General features: G+C 35.5%; 1 protein-coding gene and 2 long non-coding RNA genes across 4 annotated transcripts in view; 1 reads left to right on the top strand and 2 right to left on the bottom strand.

Moving 5' to 3' along the window:
* LOC144971666 (uncharacterized) overlaps positions 1–25,000 on the bottom strand; it is a 110,496-nt gene that overhangs the window by 73,447 nt on the left and 12,049 nt on the right. The window contains exons 5-7 of the mRNA XM_078912740.1: positions 23,122–23,216; positions 19,577–19,693; positions 1,176–1,341 (exon numbers count right to left, since the gene is read on the bottom strand). Coding sequence (XP_078768866.1) covers positions 1,176–1,341; positions 19,577–19,693; positions 23,122–23,216 — 378 coding nt within the window. The remainder of the gene's footprint in view (positions 1–1,175; positions 1,342–19,576; positions 19,694–23,121; positions 23,217–25,000) is intronic.
* Positions 4,318–7,892, top strand: LOC144969910 (uncharacterized). The gene is made up of 3 exons (XR_013644884.1): positions 4,318–5,002; positions 6,066–6,245; positions 6,574–7,892. It is a non-coding gene; the product is annotated as an uncharacterized LOC144969910 (long non-coding RNA).
* On the bottom strand, positions 10,123–18,320 carry LOC144969911 (uncharacterized). Of its 2 annotated transcripts, XR_013644886.1 has the most exons (5): positions 17,992–18,320; positions 15,063–16,345; positions 14,474–14,550; positions 11,740–13,182; positions 10,123–10,826 (listed from the first exon to the last, which is right to left on the bottom strand). It is a non-coding gene; the product is annotated as an uncharacterized LOC144969911 (long non-coding RNA). The 2 variants fall into 2 exon arrangements; XR_013644885.1 differs by lacking the exon at positions 17,992–18,320 and having other exon boundaries at positions 15,063–16,601.

Raw genomic sequence — 25,000 nt, forward strand, 5'->3', positions numbered from 1 at the left:
CCAAATGGATTTTAAAAATCTGCCAAATACCACCTAAATCTGCCAAACCGTACTATTTATAGTACCCCCCCCCCCCCCCCCCCCCTTTGAAAACTCATCAGTTTTGTTAAACAAAAAATTCGCAAGGCCGATGTCATACATTTTTTTTTCATTTCCCAAGTTTAAAAGAATCACTAATACATAAAGACTGCCATGGAAAACGTGGAGTAGACCAATACATGATATAAATAACATCGGGAAATAAAATCTGCCAAATATGTATCAAACTTCCAAACCGTTTTTTCTTTGCCAGACGACTTCAAATTCTGCCAAAAAAGGACAATTGGCAGAAAATCTGCCAAATTGGCAACCCTGACCAGAGTGCTCGATAATTTAGGTTAGAGTTAGAGCATATAAAAATAAAATTAATTCACTCACGTATACATTTTTCAATGCCGACTGATGAAATGAAGGTCATGGAAACGAACGTTTTGGCTTTAAAATACGTGAGTGAGTGAGTTTATGTATATATCTATATATAAACATTTGAAATATAATTGAGATAGTTTGACTTCTACAACGTTGTTATCGAGCGTTGCTCTCATCAGGAAGTGGAAGTGAAAGTAGAATCTACTTTCACTTCCACTTCCTGATGGGACAACGCTCGATAACAACGTTGTAGAAGTCAAACTATCTTAATTATATTTTAAATGTTTATAAGTAGCTCCTTTTATACTAAAGTTGAGCACTATTATTTCATGGTTTTTGTTATCATAATTTATATATATATATATATATATATATATATATATATATATATATATATATATATATATATATGAGTGTTGGTGGGTACTCGTAGGTACGAAAGTGCTCGATAATGATGGTTAGAGCTAGAATAGAATACAAATTGTCACTCACATTTTTTGTGGCCGAAACGTTCGTTTCTGTGTCTCTTTACACGTCCTCAGTCGGCGTAATCCTTTATAATATATATATATATATATATATATATATATATATCTATATATATATATATATATATATATATATATATATATATTGCCCTCAATAAATCATAAAAAGTTGATCCATATTTCTCAATATTACGACGAGTTCGATTATACACATAAGGAACTTGATCACATTTTGTTATAAAGTGGAAAGTGGACTCGACTCTCCATTCGCAAACTTACTTTCTGAATATCTCACGGGCGTGTATGCTCCATGGAGGACAAAATAATGGGGTACATATGTTTTATTTTTCAGGGGAACGTAGGTTTTCTCGTTGCCCGAGACAACGCTTATAGGTTCTGTGGCTTCAATGAATGTCCCCGTTAAATCGCCCAACTCCGAATCAACCTTTCTCAGAAAGAAAATGTAATATCATTATGAGTGTGATGATGAAAATGATCATGATGATAATGATGTCAAATATTGATTATAAAGTCAGTGTAATCAGAAATTAAGAATTCAAAATGACCCTAATGGTGTCAGAAATGTGATCTAGTCTCTCAAACCGGTATTAGCTCATATCAAACTGGATTAATTATATAGCCAAAATATAGTAAAACGTGTAACGAACTCGCTTAACCCTATTTTCACACTAAAATAGAAAGTCCTATTTCCTGATTTGGGGTTCATTTTGGCCCCATGACTTGCAAAGAGAAAAATACTATAAAGTCCTATTTTCTGATTTGCGGGCCATTTGACCCCCATGATTTTACTAGGAAAATTCAGTTAATATCATATTTTCTCAAAAAATGCATATGTTTATATAATATTGTTGTGACATCATGCATCTATTTATTTAGTGACCTACCCGTATTACTATGATCCACAACTTAATGTTAAATGGCATCTACAATAATTGACTTGGGTAATTTTGTTTTCTGTTTGCTGTCCAATATGATGAGCGCCAGTTTCATTTACCTACTTTTTCATCAACTCTAATCAAGAAACATCCAAGTAAGTACAATCACGAACTAATTACTTTTTTTTCATTAGATGTGTGATGTATGAAGATTATTCTGACACTTATCCTATGTAACGAAAAATGAATTGATAGTATCGTTAATTTTACGATTGTAGTGCCAGCTAGATTGAATCGCCAAATTATATGAAATGATGAAACAATAATGGATAAATGAAAGTGCTAGTATTCAATTTAATGTTTCTTCCAATACTTGCAAATCAGGAAATGGTACTTTCTATTATTTTTCTCTTTGAAATTCAGGGGGCTATTTCGCCCCCAAATCGGAATATCTGAAATTCCAGATGAGCATGCTCAGTGTGAGTAAACTATGCACGTGACAAACACGAAATTTGGCATGGTTGTGGACCTCATCCTTTTAAGATGAGCCACTAAATTTCAGGTCGCTGCATTAAAATTTAAATGTTCTATGAATAAAAACATACCCCTAGGGTCCTTTTGGCCCTCAAGCATGAAAATAGGGTTGAAAGGAATTGATGGAAATAACGAAGCAACCCCTTGTCTCCCCTTTCAATATATCGTTTCAATGAAAACAAATATGCAATGCCACTCATACAAAGAAATTAAATCAACTTTGATGGACTTGCAATTCAAGTTAAAGAGATTGAATTAGATCCTCTTCAAACGGATTTGGAAAATGTTATCGATGAGGTTACGCTAATTAAGAACATTGACCAGGCTGAGAGGCGAAGGTGAGAACAGAAAGCCTCTTGACGAAATTGGAATGCAAAGAGCATACAATTGGACAATCTACAGCATTCGAGACGCCAACATAAATTATTGGAGAGGCAATACCAGCCAGTATCCACCTTACAAAAATACAAATTATCAAATCCAATGGGAGTTTTTCAAACTTACCTTTTCTTTGGATATATTTGTGGCTTTGATTGAGCAATGGAATATACCAGTCATATTGACAAATTTTCCTACTTGCAATCTTTTCCAAGAAGAGAAGTTGTGGACACTTTCAACGCTTTGTGCATAGTTGAATCAAACTACTCTACTACTCATAGTAATATGAATAGAAATACACGAAAACCAGAAAGAATAATATATTTCAACATTCAAGATATGATATTGAAAATTTGGAATTCCAAAATGCCAGGATGTTGAACAGACTTTGGTTGATTTATAACCAACTTTGAGTAACAGTCGCAGTTTGTAAAAAAAAAAAATCATTGTGAATGACAAAGGCTTTAGAGTTGTTTTGACCCCGGGCATTTCAACGGGAACGAAAGACATTTAAATAACCTGATTTTTTTTTTAAAAAAATTGAGCGTATCAGGGCCAACAGAGTCGTTACGGAAACAACGTACACAATCAGCAGCAGTCCTGTAATCAATATCTGCTCAACATCGGGACCAACCTGTGCCATCGGCGGAGGCCAGCAGTCAAAATCTGCGATATCATGTATTTGAGTGGAAAACGGCCATTATCGTCGGGGAGGGGGGGGGGAGGGTTGGATCAGAGCAACCATCAAGGTATGTGACAATAAAAAAAGGTTCGGTAGATGTTTAGGTGGTAAACACGCCACATGAAAACGTGATGAGGTGTGTGTACTGTGGCGGACAACATCACGCCTTGTGGTACAGTAGATCTAATTGTAAATATGGTTCACAATTTAGTAAAAAGGTGGGGGGGGGGGGGGTGAACCTTAAGTCTCTAGTAATGAAGGGACAGACTTTTTTTTAGGAAGGGGCTGTGTGATGAATCAGTCTCATACATCAACGATGTCCAATGTCCAATAAAAGTAAAATCATTAGGTACTAACAGAGACAATTTATAAATATTTTAAATGGGGTTTTCTAACTATATTCGTAAAATGTTCTGATATTCATGGAAAACACTTTCTAAAACCCATACACAAATAGGAAAATGAGAGCAGATTTGTTTTTTTAAGAACTTGATTATTTATTCTTGTGCTTGTCAATTGATGTAAAGAAATGCCCCAACTTTGATGGCATGTAACTAAACACTGAAAAAGATTTACCATTCTTGTGAAATACATTTTTTATAGCACACGGAATAGATACATTAAGATAACACGATTTGAACCATTCACAATTGTTGATCTATAGTCGGTTGAAATTCCAAAAGAATACTCGCTTTTTTTGGCTTCCAGTAAGACGAAGTAGCATATTCCATATACGAAATAAACATGCAGAATGACATATAATTCTCCTCATCGGATAGAAAGTACTCCACGGAAGAGGTATAATTTTATTCAGAAGTATTCTACTAATGGTCTTTGGAAAATAAAGGAGTAAAAACATTACTAAACACACCAGTTTTTGTATTGGCAGGAACAGCTATAATTACGAGTAAAATGCATTAAAGAATAATTATTTCGCAAAATAATGCAGATTAAAGAAAATATCACACATTTTATGAAGGCTACGCTTATTTGTACTACCACTGCAAATAACGCCAGAGCTTATTTGTACTCTTACTAAAAATAGAATTTGCGTAATTACTAAAAATATAACATTTTATACGGATAGAACTGCAATATACAATGAATTATCTGGAAGTCAAAAAGTGACCACTTCATCTCATCACAACAGGGTTGCCAGTTTGGCATTTTAAATGCCAGATTCCAAAAATCTGGCATTTTTTAAAACCGTTTGGCATTAGAAAAATCATTTGGCATTTGGCATCACCTTTTCTCAACCGTGGTGTAGTGGTTTAGCACTCCACTTAGTAGTCAGTAGGTAAAAATTTACCCCAATCGGAAATTTAGTATAATTCAAAAAAAAAAAAAGAAAAGAAAAGAAAACACGCAAGCCACCAGGATATGATAGTAAATTGTTTATCAAAAGTGAGTAGTTTTCTTAGTGGGGATGGGAGTCAACAGACTTTGGCATTTTTTGGAGTGTTTTGGCATTTTTTGAGTCTTCCACTGGCATTTTGTTGAAAAATAATCTGGCAACCCTGCATCACAATCACATTATTACTATTATTACAAGTTGATTTTGACGGACTTTGGTAATTCTTCACTCTTTTCAAGTCACAGAATACTCAGTTTACAAGGTAAGCATACGAAATGCACATTTTAATTCATTTCTTATTTTTATAACTAAACATGCTTTGGGGTTGTGTGTTTGCTGATTGTGCATCAGCTGACGACACATTTGTCGCTACCGCGAATTACTTAACTTTATTACTTTATTTTGTGAAAAATAACAATAACAGGGCTTTAAAAAAATTAAAATACTAATTCCCCTCCCAAATAATTTAAATCAGCCTTCCATGTCAGGCGATTAAAACCAAGTGTTTCAACGTTCGATCCCCAGTCAAAAGGTTGCTAATTTTATCAAGATCAAGAGGTTTCGAGTACTCACGACATTCCAGGCTCAGGGTCCTTTTAAAAAAATACTTTTCATTCAGTTTATGGCCGACACAGCATGCATCGTCCATACTTTTTCAAAACTTTTTTTTTTTTTTGGGGGGGGGGGCTGTTTTTTTATATCGGAAAATTGGGTTTTGTATGTTATTTTCATGGAGAGAGAGAGAGAGAGAGAGAGAGAGAGAGAGAGAGAGAGAGAGAGAGAGAGAGAGAGTAATATTTTATAATGATAAGATATCTGTAGTGGTAGTATTATTAGTAGTTTTGAAATGTCTATGATGATGACAATGTGAGATAATTATATTAGTGTGATTATTTTTATTATATTTTTAAAAATTACGTACGGCTATGTCGTAGTATTTGAAATGCCTATGATGATGACAATGTGAGATAATTATATTAGTGTGATTATTTTTATTATATTTTTAAAAATTACGTACGGCTATGTCGTAGTGGTATGACACTCGCTTTTGGACCGGAAGGTCCTGGGCTCGAGCCTCGCTCGGCGCATAGTTGAGCCCTTGGAAAAGGCACTTTGCTCACTTTCTCTCACCGGACTCAGTTGTAAAATGTGTACTTGGTTGTTAACTGCGTTGTTTCTGTCCGAAGAAATTGTAGTAATATCGCCTAACAGACGTTATGTCCCGTTCAACATGCGAAGTGTTGCTGTTATAAACTTTAGCATTGGCATGTATGTGCCTATTTTGCTGTAGTGAATTTAATTTAATTTTTTGTTTTCATCGACAGCTAACATGAAAGAACACTGTTGACGTTACTGGTGTCCAGACAATCCATAAAGATGCTGGCTCAAGGGCTATTCTGGCAAGGTGTGTTGAGGCAAACCTTTGCCTGTGGCAAAACTCATCAATCAGCAAACCATCATCTGGGCCAGCAGACCAGAGTGTCTGCATGCACTTTTTGACAATGGTTAGTAATGTTTTCAAATCTCCATTGCGCCTTTACATTTTTTATTGGTGATCAATAAAATAAATGCTCATTTTCTAAATGAAAATGGCAAAGCATCATTTGAATTGAATTACTACTGAATGTATTAACTTAACGACAGACTATAGTTTGTTGCCAAGAGTTTTGTTCTATGGATGTAAAACCAATGAAATTTCAAGTCTGTTGGTGTGAATAATGATAATTTTTTTAAATTGCTATGTCTTTGACAAATGCATTTTATGACAATAATGCCATTTCCAAAAATTGCTAATGAAATGTGTCTCTTTTTTATTTCAATTTTTCCATCCAGAGCAGGATCAACCCTCTTTGTGGAACTACAAAAAAAGTGGTGGCAAACAAGTAGTGTTGACTTTTTCTGTATTGAGGCGAAAGAGATTTTTATTCCAATTCCAAGGGTTTGGGAAAGCAAATTGCTTTTTATTCAGAGCTAGTGCACTATTTAACTGTTTTATTGTCTAAAATAGAATTGATTTTGCAGTTCAAGTTGACTAGATATCTAATTTTATACGACTTGTCTCTCAAGTAGAATAAAAAAATGAAAAATGAGGATAGCGTGCCATATCATATTTTGAAAAATCATTTAATATATCTAGAAATCATCTGTATAACCTATTGTATACAGTAAATAATTAGGTTTTGTGATTATAATGATGAATTCATAAGGTATGACATCATATTTGACCACAAAATTATTTTATCTCTGGGCGTAAAAAAATCAATTTTACAGCATTTTTTTTTATCTAAGGGGTATGGGTTAGTGAACCGATTATAATTTTTTTTAGACTTAGATCAATCTACAAAATTTTCGTTTTCTTGTCCTATTACGGTCATATTTTGAAAGTTTGATGGATCATTTCTTTTAGTTGTCTGCAAAATCAGCCTTTTAACTTTATGTCAAATTATAGAAAAAGCTTGTGCTTTCTCAAATGTCTGATTTTCTAGCAATCCTACCTCAATCATTTTCCTTTAAATTATCTTCAAATTTATTCAGAATCTTTTCTATGATGTGTTTTACATCATGATGTAAGTGTTTGGGGGTAAATTAAAATTTAGCAATTTTATAAATTTTAAAATTCATTTGTTCATGTTGATCCGCGCTAAATTTTCAGTTGAAATCAAATAAAAATTCTAAAAAAATTATTCCAAGAGTTTTCATGATATAGCTATTTATGAAAGAAACATTGTGTTTAAATTTGAAAGAAATTTATATGCTAGTTTTTGGTGCATCTATGTTAGAATTTTAGGGTTTTACGTCTAATTTTAGCTTATGTTGCCCCTTAAAAAAGTTTTTTTTTTTAAATTCAGTTTATACATTACATTATTAGTTCATGAGATATAATTAAAGAATTTTAGAACTATAAAGCATATTTGACCACTAAAGTAATTTTTTGGTGAATAACAGCAGATATTAAATTATTTCGTAATTTTTTTCTTAGAGGTATGGGTTAGCGAATCGTTTAGAATTTTTTTCAGAATTTGATCAATTTATAAAATATTACTGTTTTCTTGTTCCATATTGTTTATATACTTGATGAATGTTGGCCTTTGTCTGCATAATTGGCTTTATTATCAAATTAAAGACAAATTTTTCATTTTCTCAAAATTTCATTGTGCGTCATTCTCTGATTTTCTAACATTCACATCTGGATTGTTTCCCATCAGATTGTCTTCAAATTTGGTCAGAATTTTTCTATGGTTTTGCATCATGATGGATGGGTTTTGGGCTAAACAAAAATTTAGCAGTTTTATGAATTTTTAAATCAATTTTTTTTCCTGTCATGTCACACCAAATTTTCACTAAGAAATCGAAAAAAAATTCTGAAAAATTTATTTTCAAGACTATTGCTAAACCTATCCATCTTGTTGTAAGAAACATTTTGTGTAAATTTGAAAGAGATCTGTTCGTTGTTTTTTTCTGCATCACTGTAAGAATTTTTGGGGTCTAATTTGAGCTTATATTGTCCCCCCTGGTGGTAGGGATTTGGTGGCTAATAGTATTAGCGCTGGTGTTAGGGACTCAGTAATAGCCATGTGGTAGGAACTCGGCGAGTAAAAGTGCTGGTGATAGGGATTCAACGAGTAAAAGCGCTGGTGGTAGGGACTCAGTGAGTAATAGCGCTGATCGTAGGGACTCAGTGAGTAAAAGCGCTGGTCGTAGGGACTCGATGAGTAAAAGCTCTATGACTCGCTGAGTAATAGCGCTGGTGGTAGGGACTCGGTGAGTAATAACGCTGGTCGTAGGTGCTCAGTGAGTAAAAGCTCTAGGACTCCGTAATAGCGCTAGTGGTAGGGACTCGGTGAGTAAAAGCGCTGGTGGTAGGGGCTCAGTGAGTAATAGCGCTGGTCGTAGGGACTCAGTGAGTAAAAGCTCTATGACTCAGTGAGTAGAAGCGCTGGTGGTAGGGACTCAGTGAGTAAAAGCTCTATGACTCGGTAACAGCACTGGTGGTAGGGACTCGGTGAGTAAAAGCGCTGGTGGTAGGGACTCGGTGAGTTTTAGCGCTGGTGGTAGGGACTCAGTGAGTAAAAGCTCTATGACTCGGTAATAGACTGTGTAGGACTCGGTGAGTAAAAGCGTGGTGGTAGGACTCGGTGAGTATAGCGCTGTGGTAGGACTCAGAGTAAAGCTCTATGATCAGTGAGTAGAAGCGCTGGTGTAGGGACTCAGTGAGTAAAAGCTCTATAACTCAGTAATAGCACTGGTGGTAGGGACAGTGTCGTGAGTAAAAGCGCTGGTGGTAGGGACTCGAAGAGTAAAAGCACTGGTGGTAGGGACTCAGTGAGTAAAAGCTCTATGACTCAGTGAGTAAAAGCGCTGGTGGTAGGGACTCGAAGAGTAAAAGCGCTGGTGGTAGGGACTCGGTGAGTTATAGCGCTGGTGGTAGGGACTCGGTGAGTAAAAGCTCTATGACTCGAGTAAAAGCGCTGGTGGTGGGGACTCGGGGAGTAAAAGCGCTGGTGGTAGGGACTCGGTGAGTTATAGCGCTGGTGGTAGGGACTCGGTGAGTAATTGCACTGGTAGTAGGGACTCGGTGAGTAAAAGCTCTATGACTCAATGAGTAAAAGCGCTGGTGGTAGGGACTGTTTGTTTGTTTGTTTGTTTTTGAGGGTTTTACGGCGCTTGCAACACATTAAGGTCATATCAGCGCCAGTAAAAAGGAAGAAATGGGATAGTAAAAAGTTATAGAATTCAATTAAAGCACCCAAGAAAAGGTAAGACAAAGGGGAATTTGTTCAAATGGGAAACAGATGTAGATTCCAAGAGCACACCGTCAAAGTACTTAGTTTGAGATCACCTAAAAGTCTCATCCAGACACAAGCACAGGTCCCGACTAAGAGGAATACACTCAAATGTTAACAAATCAAATATAATATGTAAATAAAACATACAGTACATAACAGAGAGATGATTTACAATGAAAAAAATATCATCTCCCAAAACTAACTATACATTCGACTGCTTCCCTCTCAGCCGGGGGTCCGGCCAGGACCAGGACAAAACCAAGTAATCTCATTCCAAGACAAAGACAGAAAGCATGTTGGAAAACAGATATAAGGGGATAGAAGACACAGTATGAACCCCCCTGCCCACTAAGGGAGGTCAGGAACCCCGCCCAGGTGGAGGGACTGGGTGAGTAATAGCGCTGGTGGTAGGGACTCAGTAAAAGCGCTGGTGGTAGGGACTCAGTGAGTAAAAGCGCTGGTAGGGATTCAGTGGTGTCACTGATTTTATGACATTAGAATATAAAGAAATTTACAACTACAATCGGACTAATGATTTTACAAAAGGTCCCCACAAAAGTATATCTTTAAATTATTAAACAAGTCTGTTGATTAAATTAAATTATAATTTTATTTTAAAAGATCAAGAAAATGTCAAAATGCATGAACATTACTTCACTCTATACCGATCACGACCCAACAAGTATTGAGAACAACCATGCTTCTCAAATTTGTTTTACATACAGGACTTTGCACTATCCTTTTGAATCTGGATAGAGACTTGACCGACTCAATTGTTAACGGGCACCTTTTTACTATCACACTCTTTTATTGAGATGTGATATTACGACTTATAATGTCCCTTTTTATTTCGTCACTGACCGACCACCTTTGAAATTTTGATATTCTACAACACAGTGTTTGGTCTCCTGTGTTATACAGTAGAACTCGGAAATAGCGAGTTCGACGGGTCCACTCCTGATTACTCGCTATTCCCGAGTTGCCAGGAAAGGTTATAATATTGCTGGTTATTCCCCTCAGTGTGTAATTCGAGTAAAAGCCGTCGCCCCTATTTCAATTTCTTCACAGAAGTGGCAGAATGCTTGGTTTTTTGTTTTTATTTTCAAGTAAAATCATGACTAGAAAAAAAAACAAGAACATAGAAGTGTGTGTGTGTGTGTGTGTGCGCGCGAGTGTTTGTATGCACTCGGCATGTTTGATGAGGTAAGCAAGCGCATCACTCAATCACTGACCCATTGAAATAATGGTTCCACACTCCCCTCTCTCGCTGATCGTGTCGTTCGTTAACGATGCTACTCGCTGACCGTGAATAGAAAAGTGCCAGAAGACAATAGAGAATGAAAATTTTTCGCGGCGGTGGTGGGGTTTGAACCTGCGACCTTATTGGTACGACAACTCCGCCTGGCAGGTGAGAGCGTGGCTCTACCGTGTGAGCTATCAACGAACACAAAATATTCGTTTCAAACTCAAAGTCATTACTAGATCCCTCTCTCACCCACTTCTTGAGACCGCCGATTCGTTCGTACACCACCATCGCGAATAATTTTGACCAGCAGTTAAGCTTAATAGCCAATATTCTCAACACAAACATATAACATAGAAACGATTGAGACATTGATATGCTCCGGTGTATGGGGTGAATTTTTAATTCAGAAAAGTGAGTGGAGCAGGCACTTATGTTGGTAACAACAAGATATGAAGTGAATAGAAAAGTGCCAGAAGACAATAGAGAATGAAAATTTTTCGCGGCGGTAAAAATTTTTCATTCTCTATTGTCTTCTGGCACTTTTCTATTCACTTCATATCTTGTTGTTACCAACATAAGTGCCTGCTCCACTCACTTTTCTGAATTAAAAATTCACCCCATACACCGGAGCATACTCAATGTCTCAATCGTTTCTATGTTATATGTTTGTGTTGAGAATATTGGCTATTAAGCTTAACTGCTGGTCAAAATTATTCGCGATGGTGGTGTACGAACGAATCGGCGGTCTCAAGAAGTGGGTGAGAGAGGATCTAGTAATGACTTTGAGTTTGAAACGAATATTTTTGTGTTCGTTGATAGCTCACACGGTAGAGCCACGCTCTCACCTGCCAGGCGGAGTTGTCGTACCAATAAGGTCGCAGGTTCAAACCCCACCACCGCCGCGAAAAATTTTCATTCTCTATTGTCTTCTGGCACTTTTCTATTCACTTCATATCTTGTTGTTACTCGCTGACCGATGCTGCGAAGTGAGGCATGTTGACATGTGCTTACCTCGCGCGTCGCGTGGCACCACATTAGGTGAATAATTGACCCCCACCCCCAATACACACACACGCACACAAACCCAACCCCACCCAAATTTGTTTCGCCTATTATGTACTACTACAGACTAGGCTACTATGTAATATTACTCGTAACGAAAAATAAGGAAAGAAAAGAGGCTAGGCTAAAAATATTTAAATTGCCATTGTCTCTTGTTTTGCTTTACTTCGTTCGCAGTCCTAGGCTGGGGCAGGAAATGCTCGTTATTTCCGAGTTGACCTCTTTTTCATACTCGCTACTTTTATGCTAATTTTATTGACTCAAATAAGGGGAAAAAACGGGGATTTAGATTTTACTCGCTATTTCCGAGTTCTCGCTATTTCCGAGTACGTTACTTTCATGTTCTACTGTATTTGTTTTATTCTGTACCGACCTGTATAACACAGTTTCGGCCTGAAATTTCCTGTGTAGAGTCACATTTGAAAAATTTCGCAGTCTAACTGTCTCTGTCGTGTCAAGGGCATCTTTATGGTCGCATGTCTCTGTTATCTGGAGTCCCTGTCTGGTCAGTCTGTGTGTCCATAACGTCTGTGGTCTCTCTGTCTGGTCAGTTTGTGTGTCCATAACGTCTGTGGTCTCTGTCTGGGCAGAGTGTGTATTTATAATGTCTGTGGTCTCTGGTCAGTACGTGCATTTACAATGTCTGGTGTCTCTGAAAAGTCAGAAAGAGGGTTAGAATGGGGATTTGTCTGTATTAAGTCAGTCATGTCAACAATGTCAAAGTCTTTATCTTCAGAGACAAGAGTCAAAAACTGTTCCAACTGGGAGATTCTTTGCAGAAACTGATGTTCTACCATAACTTGAAACAAGCTATTGATCCTGTTTGTCACTGAAGATACAATTCGATACAGTCCTTCCTGTGTATTTGTCACACGTCATACTGGTACAATGTCAGTTTCAGGTTGGTCATGGATTTCCAGTCTTTTGCCCGCCATGACCCTCATCATCTATGCACATAATATTCACAAGTGGATACAAATATCGATTTACTTTGTATGTTGCATCCATAACAAACACATCACAAAAAACACTCACATCACGCCTCATTCTTCCCGTTACTTAAAACAAATACTCAAAACCACCATCCTCATTCACACTGAACTTTGTTACACCTCCTTCCTCCTCTATCTCTCTCAGTAATTCCTGTACCGTTTCACCGTCCGTCCTATCAATATCAGTCTTGAACAATCTCCGCTGCAAATCTTCGACATCTTTAGGCAATACATTTTATCCTTGGCTTGATTGAATGTATTGCCTAAGTTGGGTTGTGGACACCTTTGTTTTAGCCATAGCCTTCACTGTCTCATTCACGAGGGGCAGGCGATTCTCCGGATAAAGTGAGGATGGCTAAATGTAAAAAGAAAAAAGATTAAAAGTACAAAATTGTATGCAATAGCATTCAATTCAGACCTGCCAGCTAACAAAACAAAAAAAAAAAAGCATTTTATTTTTTATTGACAATTTAAAGACAAAAATCTGCATAATGCACGAGTTCTAAAATGCAACAGGCGCTCATCAAATTCAAGGGTTAAATGAATGACTGCAGAATTCCCAAAAAACGTCGCTTCATTGTCTTTGTAACATTTTCATGGCATACAAAAACGCAATAGAGTGGTCACCATTTATAATTAGTCCTCAGAAATCAAGCACTTATAACTGCATCGTACCCATAGTCAAAGTCAAATTTTATTTGAAAAGTCTATGGACAACCATCAAATCTTAAAATTCCTTATCTGGAACAAAAAAAAAACCAAAGACAAAAAAAAAAGACCCAAAAAAATACCACCACCTAGATCTGCTTATATTGTCTTACAGGACTTAATAGCGCTTACAACACTATAAAAAGGATGATGATATGGTGACTGATTCAATAAATAGGGAACAGTAGATTTCACGAGCACCTCAAAGATGTACCAATTTTGACATTACCTCAAAGTCTCACTGAGACACAAGCAAAGGATCCTGCTAAAACATTTACATAATGCAATAATATTCAAAACCTATAACTATAACAGTACATAACAGAGAGATGATTTACAGTATAAAAAATCATCTCAAGAAGAAAGGTACTGTATTTGACTGTCTGCCTCCCAACTAAAGACCCCCGCAAGGACCAGGAAAAAAATGAGCAATCTTAATCCATAACAAAGACAGGGAGCAACATGGAAAGGGAAAACAAATATAAGGGATAGAAAAATGTGAACTCTCTGCCCAGAACCCTTCCAAGAAATTTTTTTTTAATAAAAAAAAATACAAATTCTGGAACAGTCAATTTTGTCACAAGCTGGTCATCATCTCTCCATCTCAGTGCGCCACCTTGAATGTATCGTAATAAAATATGAGTTGGAATGGCTGTTGTCCTTTAAACATTTGGTCCTGGTGTCAACAGTGCATTTACCTAACTAATCTATTACTATATATTACACTCAATAGTGGGAGGGGGGAGGGACAATTAAGTACTGAAAATATAAAGTAACAAGAAAAGAAAAAATAATACATATTTATTAAAAAAATTGAGTCTAATTGCGACTAAAATAGAATTTGCGATTAATTGCTGTCAAGTGTAAAATTTTCGGCAGCGAAAAACTGCAGGGACAAAATGTCGATGGAAAATAAGTATAAAATGAATGAGTCTTACCAATTTATCACATGGGTGATTTTCATGGTGGTGATTAGCCCCTGTAACCCTCAGAAGCCAGTATTAATTTCAGAGTCCTGCATCGTAAGAAAAACTTTTTATTACAAAGTAATAAAATTATCCACAACATAGTATGATAAAATATTAATAGCGTTGTCACTTGCATAACTCAATTGTGAAGGATTTCAACATGCAGATTATAGAGCAATTGAAAATAAATCTTAATAAGACATTCAATAATAATACTAATCCAGATGAACAAATCAAGTGTTTCACTTTTTAAAACTGTTCTGGTAATAGTTGAACTATTGTCTTGCTGCATTACATCGTGCAGCCCGCCCACTGAAGACTGTAAATGAGCTGCAGATAGGCACACATTGCCTCTTCCTCTGGATGTTTTAAAATTCAGAATCAGTTTGATTGCTTTATTAAAATTGTCTTGGCAATCAAGATTGAAAAGCTGATGGTGATAATTTACTTCCGAGTTATTCTGAAATATTATAACCTTGGGCATATAATATTTTCATTATTTTTAAATATGTAAAAGTAAAAAAACACCTCCTGCCCCCGTCCAAAAACAACCTCCTACCTCTGGTTAGGGCGAACTCTTTTGCTTGAAGTCAATTGCTTTTTGCCTGCTTGCATTCATAGACACAAAAGTCATAAATTAGCCAACTTTCCTCAGGGTGATATGATGGAAGCTGAAAAACACGGAATAATATAAAAGATCATAACATAAATACCTAAATATTAAGTTTAAAAATTGCAATATTTTCTCCAACTGAGACAAAGGTGTTACAGTTCAGTACGTTAGAAGAATAAGAAAGTAAGTCGAGAGTTTTTTCGAAGAACTTAAATTTGTGACGTGGTACTCAAATCAGGGACTAGGTCAAAAGCTGAATGGAATGGCACAAATGGAAAGCCAAAGGCATGTTGTTTTCAATATTTAAAGTCAATAAAAATTCAAATTCTGTGCATTCTAATATTAGGCAAACAACTACAGACCACACTAAATTGAATTGTATTAAGTAAAAGGATCTTGTCACATTCAATCAAGCTGTCATTTGAGAAAAATTACTTCATTATAAATTGAAGTTCAGATCGCATGTTTGAAGCCGTATTAGGAAAATTCATGTATCTGTGTATAAGCCAAGTTTCATCAAAATCACAGTGGCAACGAGTGTCTAATATTTGCCACCAGATACACTCGTAAAATTTGAGTGTAGGCCTATTTAGCAAAATCATATATTAGGAATGGTTTATACTACATCATAAAGTAGCGCATGCCCGTCATCATCCTGCATCTTTTTTATATATATATAAGTATTAAAAAAAGAATTGAGCTTTCATAAGCCGCAATATCCACCAAACATGCTCAAAGCACTTTACAAAGGATCCATGACTAGCAGCAACACGTAACAAGTAGAACGTTAGGCGATGTTTTTCTTCTGACAGACAACGCTCTTAGCGGATAGGAAATCATACACATGAGTACAGTGAGAGAATGTGAGGCCTTGACGAGGCTCGACCCCATGACCTTCCAATCCGGAAGTGAGTGCCACACAGCCGCATATATCTTGGCGGTTCTTGAGAATTTGCCAAACACCTACAAACTAATTAGTAAAAAGAGGGGAGATGGGCAGAAATAGACAGACAGATACACACTCAGAGAGAGAGAGAGAGAGAGAGAGAGAGAGAGAGAGAGAGAGAGAGAGAGAGAATAATATCAGTTGCCTGTGGTGTCAGTCCGTTTAGGAGTGAGGTGGCGGAAGAAGTAGTCTAGCACTAGTACTTGGGTAGTAGTAGTAAGTAGTAAATAGGGGAGGTCTTCTGCACGTTCCTTGAGCTAAGGAAAGTATTCCTTCAACTAACCTTAAAATAAAAAAATAAAACCTTGTACATTTCCAACACTTGGACCTGCACTATGACCTATAACTAAAACTAACAGACAAAAAAAAACCCCGCTAAGACTCCTCTCCAGTACCTTTCAATATTTCAAATTGAATTATAATGGCTGCGGAAAACTAAAACAATGGTCATATAAGGAAATTTACAAATCAATCAAGTTGTTCTACAGGTTTTAAAATGAAAATATGAAGTAACAAGATATCACTATAATATAGTGACACCTAACTAACACTAGACATCACACCAGCAGCAATGCTGAGCGGAGTAATTTTACTTTTTTCACTTGCAACCAAGTTGCCACATTGGATTTTCTTTCTTTACTTTTTTTTTTAGTGTTCTGCTAATGTGCAATCTACATTTAAAATAAAAAGTGGCATCTTTCATTTCTTCTAATTCTTAACAGACACGATTATGTCCACTTCACATCTCAACAACAGGGACAATTTTTTTCACTTCTTGAGGCAGTTTTTTCTTACTTCTTTTAAATTTCATTTTTTTTAAAGCTTCTTTATTGATTTGTTTATAAGTTCTATTGTTCTTCTTATTTTTCATTGTCAATATCATTTTCATCAGCATTCTTTTACGGTACTTTTACCATGTTATTCTTACGCTCTTACAGTTACAGTACAGCAGAGCGATACCTAACGCAGACCTTTAAAGTGCTACTAAATTTGAAAAATTAAAATAAAACGTTTGACAAAAGATCCACAGTTCAAAAGCTAAAACAATTATAAAGTGAAACTACCTCGAGGCTCGAGGAACATCGGGGGTAAGGTCTCCCGCCCATACTGGGCACTGTGGGACTGGAAGTCTAGAGAGCTGCGCCGGTGGAAACCGTAATTTAGTTTCTTAAACGGCTCCGATCCTTCAGAAGAGGAGTAGTACCTATCTAGTTGTAGTTATTAGTAGAAGAAGAAGAAGAAGAAGAAGGAGCATGTTCAGGTTCAAGTTCAACCTTCTTAGTAGGCACTTGCAAGAATTTTTCAAAATAGTGGCTATGGGTATTAATTTAGCGTAGAAAAATAAAGGGGAGTGAAACATTAACTAGAGTGAAAAATTATGGCTCTGTCTCAACTGGTCAAAAAGTTATGACCGTTTATGTGGTGGAAAATCTCTATTTATAGAGGAAAAAATGTGACCAAAGCACAGCATCCCAATGGATAATCACGTATAATTCAGAAACAGCTTCAGATACAACTTTGAAATTTTTACATGTGGTAAATCAACATCTCTGTAATACATTGCAAACAGAAAATGAATTATTTATTGAGAAAGAAAAGTATAGTTTAGAGCTGAGACAGCTGAAATCAAGGAAAAATAGATCACGACATGCAAATGAATGACCTATTGACTATTGGAATTTTGGAAAAGTCAATAATAAAATATTTATTCACATGAAGATAAGACCAAATACACCACTGAATCGGCGTCGTTTAGTTGTTCACTTTGAACTTTTCAAAATGAAAATAGACCTCATAAAAGCAAAGATATGAACTGACAAATGTTTGAGGTGGTGTACTCTTCTAAGTTGATAGAGTTAGAGTGAGAATGACGAGAAATAAGTTGCCACTTAATTAAGGAAAAAAAATTGTCGTATCTAGTTTACTTACCTTCTTTGTTGACTTTTTAATAAAAAGTACATTATTCTCATTTTCGAATGTTTTCAAATTGGAGAAAAGATGAGAATGTCTCGTTTACCGAGAGGGCCATTTTTTTTTTGCTTCACACTTCTCAAAGAAAGACCGCGAAAAGTGGAGGCTGGTCGGCTGGTCCTTGAAAGCTCACAAATGCAACTTTAAACGCATAAGAGTGCTGGGAGTAGGTAGCTACAAATAGGTAAAGGAGCGGTGGTTTGCAACTTTAAACACATAAGAGTTCTGGGAGTACAAATAGTGAAAAGCGGTAGTTTTCGCTATTTGTAGTGGTAGTACAAATAACCACTTCGTTTTATGAAACTGTACTTGCTGAATGAAAAAACATCTTAACTGTTTGTTAAGTCAATATTTCTCTCTCAAAATTCAACATAAAATCATGAATGATAAGCACAATGTTTGAACAAGGAGCATAAGATAATAAGATAACCTCTTAAGAAATTATATCATTCTTCTATGTCATCTTGACTTTACTTTCTCCATGGCTGTTTTCCTCTCTCATGCTGCTTTAGGGACTTGTCTGGGACTGATATTGCTTGGTTTTGCCTTGGTCCTCTCTGGGATCATTTACCGAGAGGATACAGTTAAATGCGTTATTCCTGTTATGGAGGGTGGTTTTTCGATATATTCATCGGTTTATGAGTGCTCCCCTTGCAACCCCATACCACTCCAAAGTCGTTTAGCGCCTTATGACCTATGCCACGTTCTAAATGAGCTTTTAGAAAGAGCAATATCCACTAAACATGCTCAAACATGCTATACTAGGGGTCCCTGACCAACAGCAACATTTAACATGTAGGACGGGACATGACGCCTCTTAGGCGATATTACAATTTTTTTCGTACAGAGCCAATGTTGTTAACGGCCAGGTACTCATTTTACACCTGAGTACAGTGAGAGAGTGTGAGTAAAGAGCCTTCTTGAAGGACTCAACTATGCACCGAGAGAGCCTCGAACCCAGGACCTTCTGACCACATAGCCACACCGTTGCTTTATCCTGATTTCTGTCTTACTAAATGAACTGTATAATTGCCACCCTTTAGATTCAGAAATAAAGTAATTTCCGCCACAGCTTAAAGACCTAGCCAGCGTATTGTTTTTTTATTAACTCTTTTGCCTGAGGACGAGTATTCTACAAACTGAGTTTTTATTGTTATAATGATAATAATAATAAACATATTATTATTATTATTATTATTATTATTATTATTATTATTATTATTATTATTATTATTATTATTATTATATAATTAATTATTATTATTTTATTATTATTATTATTATTATTATTATTATTATTATTGTTATTGTTATTATGATGATGATTATTATTATTATTATTATTATTATTATTATTATTATTAGTAGTAGTAGTAGTAGTAGTAGTAGTAGTAGTAGTAGTAGTAGTAGTAGTAGTAGTAGTAGTCGTAGTAGTATAAAATGAAGTCACATTTTAAGGGAATTTTAAGCATAGGCACATCCCTGCTTAAGACCGATATGAGATGAAAGGTCACATATCTAAAACTTCTAGGAATCTGCTTACCTTGCAATTGAAAACCTGAAATCTTTTAAGTGTGAATTCAAGCTCATCTCTTGGTCCATATGTTTTTTCGTTATAGACAAAATGTATTGCTTCATCCTCTCTATCGGGGAATTTGATCTGCAAATGGTAGAAGAGACATTTTACAGAGAGAGGGAGAGAGAAACAGTTCTTCTTGTGACTTTGATGTCCATGCATATTTGTATGAATGACACTCAGCTTAACTTCGATTTTCTTTTCCACCAACTTAAATATTGCGATAACGCCAGTTGAAATTTGACGTTTCAAATATGACAAATAAATACTCGGATACAGCTCCAGCAACGGGAATTTGTTATTAAAATGCTACAGTAGGTACCACAATATACGTCATTTTGAGGCAGAAAAAAACCCTATATATTTTGCGTCCCGCGTCAAGAAAAGGACTAAATTTAAACCGGGCCATTCAACCATTAATACCTTGGCCATTAAAAACGTACAGAGTTAAATTTAGTATCGTCTTAAAGAAGAAGGTTTCAGTTTTATTCCTATACCACTTTAACAATAAAAAAAGGGCATTAAATGTTGAAAAATGCCGTTTTAAAACTTTACAGCGGCTAAAAATCCCGACATATTATTGATATAAATTTTGAAAATGCGGTGAGAATGAGATATCAAATTATTGACAAAAAGAATAGAGTTCACGATAACCACATGAAGATTTTTGTTAAAGTACCTTCATAGTTTGTTTTTTTTAGATAGATTGAAACAAAATAAATACGATATATATTGTTATTTCAATTGATAACTGCGGGTCGGTAAGTGGAACAGCCTAAATAAACACCTCATTTATTTCGGATTTTATTAACCTGTAATTTCTTTTGGATGGTATTCTAGCCGTTGTTTTTATTGAACAACGTGTCGTTTTTATCAATTTATCCGTGTAATTTTTGTTCATATCTGGTTTGTCTCTCGATGCTTATTTATTGCTAAACAAACAACAAAGGACGAATTTATACACACACTCTACACTCATGGCGGCCATGTTGTTGCTATGACAAAATGATTGTTTGACTTTGTTTGAACTGATTTTTACCGCCCAAGGTGTGATGTCGTTTTTAAAACAATTGCATATGAAAACCTACTGCTTGTCGTCTATAAATAGACAAAATACACACAATGATTCGTTCCAATGCGTTAGAAAACTGAAAAAGCATTGCTATTGTTTATTTTATTTGGGAAAAGTGATACTTGTAGTATAGTAATAGTTATAAGATTGGAGAAATAAGACTTCGAAGTTCCACTTCGTTTTCTACCACTTTTTATCTAATGCTACCATGATTGTGATAGACTATATATAGGAACAATAAGAGTTACTAGTGGAAGTTAAATAATCATTCTTTACGCCATTAAAACTAGATCAAAATGGATAATCGGATGACTTGTAATATATTAGTTATGTTTTGTTTTGTTTTTGTTTTGTTTTGTTTTTTGCTTTTTTGTTTTTTGTTTGCATGTTTTTGTTTTAAATCGGGAAGATATGTAAATTTAAGACGGGGAAAAAAAGCAAATAAAGAGATCTTTTTTTCAGTTTTGGCTTTGTTGAGGTTTGTGATACCTCAGTTCATACAATACTCGCTTCTCATAAATAATTGGGTGGCTCGGTCTTCAAGGTGTGTGTCTGTGGTGGAAAGTACTATATTTCAGACTAGCATCGCATCTAAAGGGTAGCAGTTCATTCAGTAAAACAGAAATCAGGATACAGTCACGCGTTACAGACCTTACGGCGCTAAAAGACTTTGGCGTGGTAGGGAGTTGAGGGCACAAAAGACACACCTGCTGGGCACAAGCGCATGAGCCCGTATAAGAGGAAAGCACTATACTACCGACTTGTATATCAATACCCTCCTAATAACATACAAAGAGACTATTTACAGTAGTAAAATCATCCTCCATGATAGGAATAATACATTTTACCGCACACTTTCGGTTAAGGATCCCAGAGAGGGCCAAGGCAAAACCAAGCAATATAATTACCAGGCAAGTCCATAAAGTGGCATGGAAGCGAAAACACACGTTGCGGAAGTAAAGACATGATGTCTTGGGATTATATGAGTTTCTTAAGAGGTTGATCTATTTTCTTATGCTGCTGGTTCGAACAGTGTGCTTATTATTCATGATTTCATGTTGAATTTTGAGAAGGAAATTTTTATTTTATTTAAAAATTCGGATGTTTTGTGTAATTCAGCAGGTCCGGTTTCTTACTATGAGGGATAGTTTTCTTCTATATGCATTATTTCGAGAGATATTTAATCTTTTATACAGTTTGCTTGTGATTATAGCCATTTTTCTGCCAACATGCAAAATTGCGTGTTTCTTGATGTTCACGTCTTTATTTTTCAAAGACCATTTGAAGCAAATGTCTGAAAACAATTGGAACTATTCCCTGGAGTGCTCTCTACCCGTTGACGTGAATTCCATGTTATTTTGTATGATCATTATGTTAATATGGAATATGCTATTTCCTCATGCTGGAGGCCAAAGAATTTACTTTCGCGAGTGTTTTGGGGAAATTCCAACAGACTAGATTTGGGAGAGAAAAAATGTGTCTGGTTCAATCGTGTTATATTTTGTCTGTTCAGTCACTGTTCTCTACAAATGTGTTACACAAGTATGATAAATCTATTTGCTGGTTAGTTACATGACCTCAAAGTTTGAACATTTTCAAAATTGAAAAAGTGGTTTCCATGGCTATCAGAATGCTTTATGAATATAGTAAGAAAAATCAATTTAAAATATTTATAAATTGTCTCTTGTGGTACCTAGCTACAGCTGAATGTTCAGATAAAGCCGCTAGCTGTTGTGACGTTTTAAGTATGACAACCAAATACCTAAATATGCTATTGACAGAGGGGATAAAATACAACAAACTGTTTAGATTGCAATTTGACGTTTTTAACAGAGAACTAAATATTGTTTCAACGCCGCCAACAGTTTGGAGTTTATTTTGTGGTAACGTCGCTTGCAGTTTTTATGTAATAGCTACATTTTGTGACAACCCTATACCTTCGTAAAAATATGTGTATGAAGCCTTTCGCGACTTCATGACTGAATATTCAGATTACGATACTTCCAATGTGACAATGTTGAAAGTCGTACGCGTATATCCAGGTAACGCTACTCGCAATGGGTCATTCTAAATATTATAATTGAATATTCAGATAGCATTTTCTTATTCGTGGATGGATTTTCATAATTTTTAAGAGTGTTTTTCATGACTATCAGAATACAGTGAATAGAGTAAGAAAAATCCATTTTACATGTGTATACATTCTCTCTTTTGGTACCCAATACCATATCTAGTTTATCGAAATATAACGTTGTTAACATGACAACCGAAATTTCAGATAACGCTATATGAAATGCGGTGTTTGTAATATTATAACGAGATATTCTCACCCAACACATATGAATATTCAAATGTTATGCTGCTTGCAATGTGGTGTTTTTTTTTAATTCAAATTTAAATGTACATACAGCTAAACAATGTGACGTTTACCATGTCATACCCTGACTATTGTATCAACGCGTTTGGTGGTTGCGGCGATAGCAATTTCTGAGTAACCAGTGTACGTCATTACGTAGTACGATTTGCCAAGAACATCTGTAAAACAAAGAGATTATAAACCAATTAAATTATAATGAAAGCGAATGGAGGTAGACGCGTGTGTTTACGATATATATAAATATATATATATATATATATATATATATATATATATATATATATTATATATATATATATATATTCGTGGGAAATTAATAGACATGATAATAAAGCGTGCTCGACAATTAAGGGGCGCGAATTATATTTATTATCTCACCTTTAAAAAAAACGAGATTATCGCCAATAAATCTGCTTGAAAACAGATTTGTTGGCGATTATCTATTGTTTTTGATAAGTGAGATTATATATATATATATATATATATATATATATATATATATATTATATATACATATATATAACATATATATATATTTATATATATATATATATATATTATATATATATATATATATTGACTTACTTGACTTAGATGCCTTTCGCGTCTTGACTGTTGACTTAGTTGCCTTTCGCGTCTCGACTGAAAGATCGGGTCGCCTTGGCTGTTTCCAGTATTTCCTGTGTGATGTGTCTCCAATATTGCCTGTCCTCTGCTAGGGTTCTCAGATTTTCAAGGTCTCCTGCCGTTATGAGACTAATGCTTTGTCCAAGTGTTGTGAGGTTTTTGTTTAGGATCACAGGGAGTGTTGTGATCGGTCTTCCTCTGAAAAGGTTCCCGTGTTTTTGGAAGTATCCCGACATGGCTTGGTTAGCTGGTATGTTTTTGTCCCTGCGTAGTATGTGACCGAAAAGTTGCCATCGTTGTTGTAAAATGTCAAGGGAGATTGGTCTTTCTTTTGTGATCTTATAGAGTGATTCATTTGAGATCTTTTTTGGGTATTTGATGTCCAGTACCCTTCTTAGCTGTGTGCGATGGAAGGCATCCAGATGTTCTTCTTCGGATTTTTCAACGCCCAAGTGCCGCAGTTATACAGAAGTACCGGTTTTACAAGAGCACGGTACAGTTTCAGTTTGTTTTTTCTCTTTATTTTGTCACCTCTAATCCATACATTGGTGAGTTTACTGAGTGCGGCGTTTGATAGCTGTTTTCTTCTTTGTACATCCTCGGTGTCTCCAATTAGTGAGCCAACTTTCTTTGTTCTTTTCCATTCCTCTTTGTTCCTCGATATTGTTGAAAGAAGTTCGAAAAGTCATTCCAAAACCAACGACTCGTATTGAGAATGCAATCCCTAGAGAAATCGCCTATGCAGATGATGTCGATTTTATTGGATCAACAGCAGCAAATATAGACATCATACAAAATACCCTCATGAAATATATATATATATATATATATATATATATATATATATATATATATATATATATGAGTGTTGGTGAATACTTGTAGGTACGAAAGTGCTCGATAATGATGGTTAGAGCTAATATAGAATGCAAATTTTCACTCACATTTTTGTGGCCGAGACGACTCGCTTCTGTGTGTGAAACGAGTCGTCTCGGCCACAAAAATGTGAGTGAAAATTTGCATTCTATATATATATATATATATATATATATATATATATATATATATATTATATATATATATATATATATATAATTTTGATATTTCCCACAATGTTGGAGTCAGACTGATTCCAACATTGTGGTAAATATGAAAATAATAATTCACTCCATTGCTACATGACGAGTACTATTCGTACCATATTTGTATCCAACACGATTCAATATATATTATATATATATATATATATATATATATATATATATATATATATATAATATATGTGTGTGTGTGTGTGTGTGTGTGTGTGTACATA

Source organism: Berghia stephanieae, chromosome 4 (genome assembly GCF_034508935.2).
Source record: "Berghia stephanieae isolate SIO BIC M18660-M18661 chromosome 4, UCSD_Bste_1.3, whole genome shotgun sequence".
NCBI classification, from domain to species: Eukaryota; Metazoa; Mollusca; class Gastropoda; order Nudibranchia; family Aeolidiidae; genus Berghia; species Berghia stephanieae.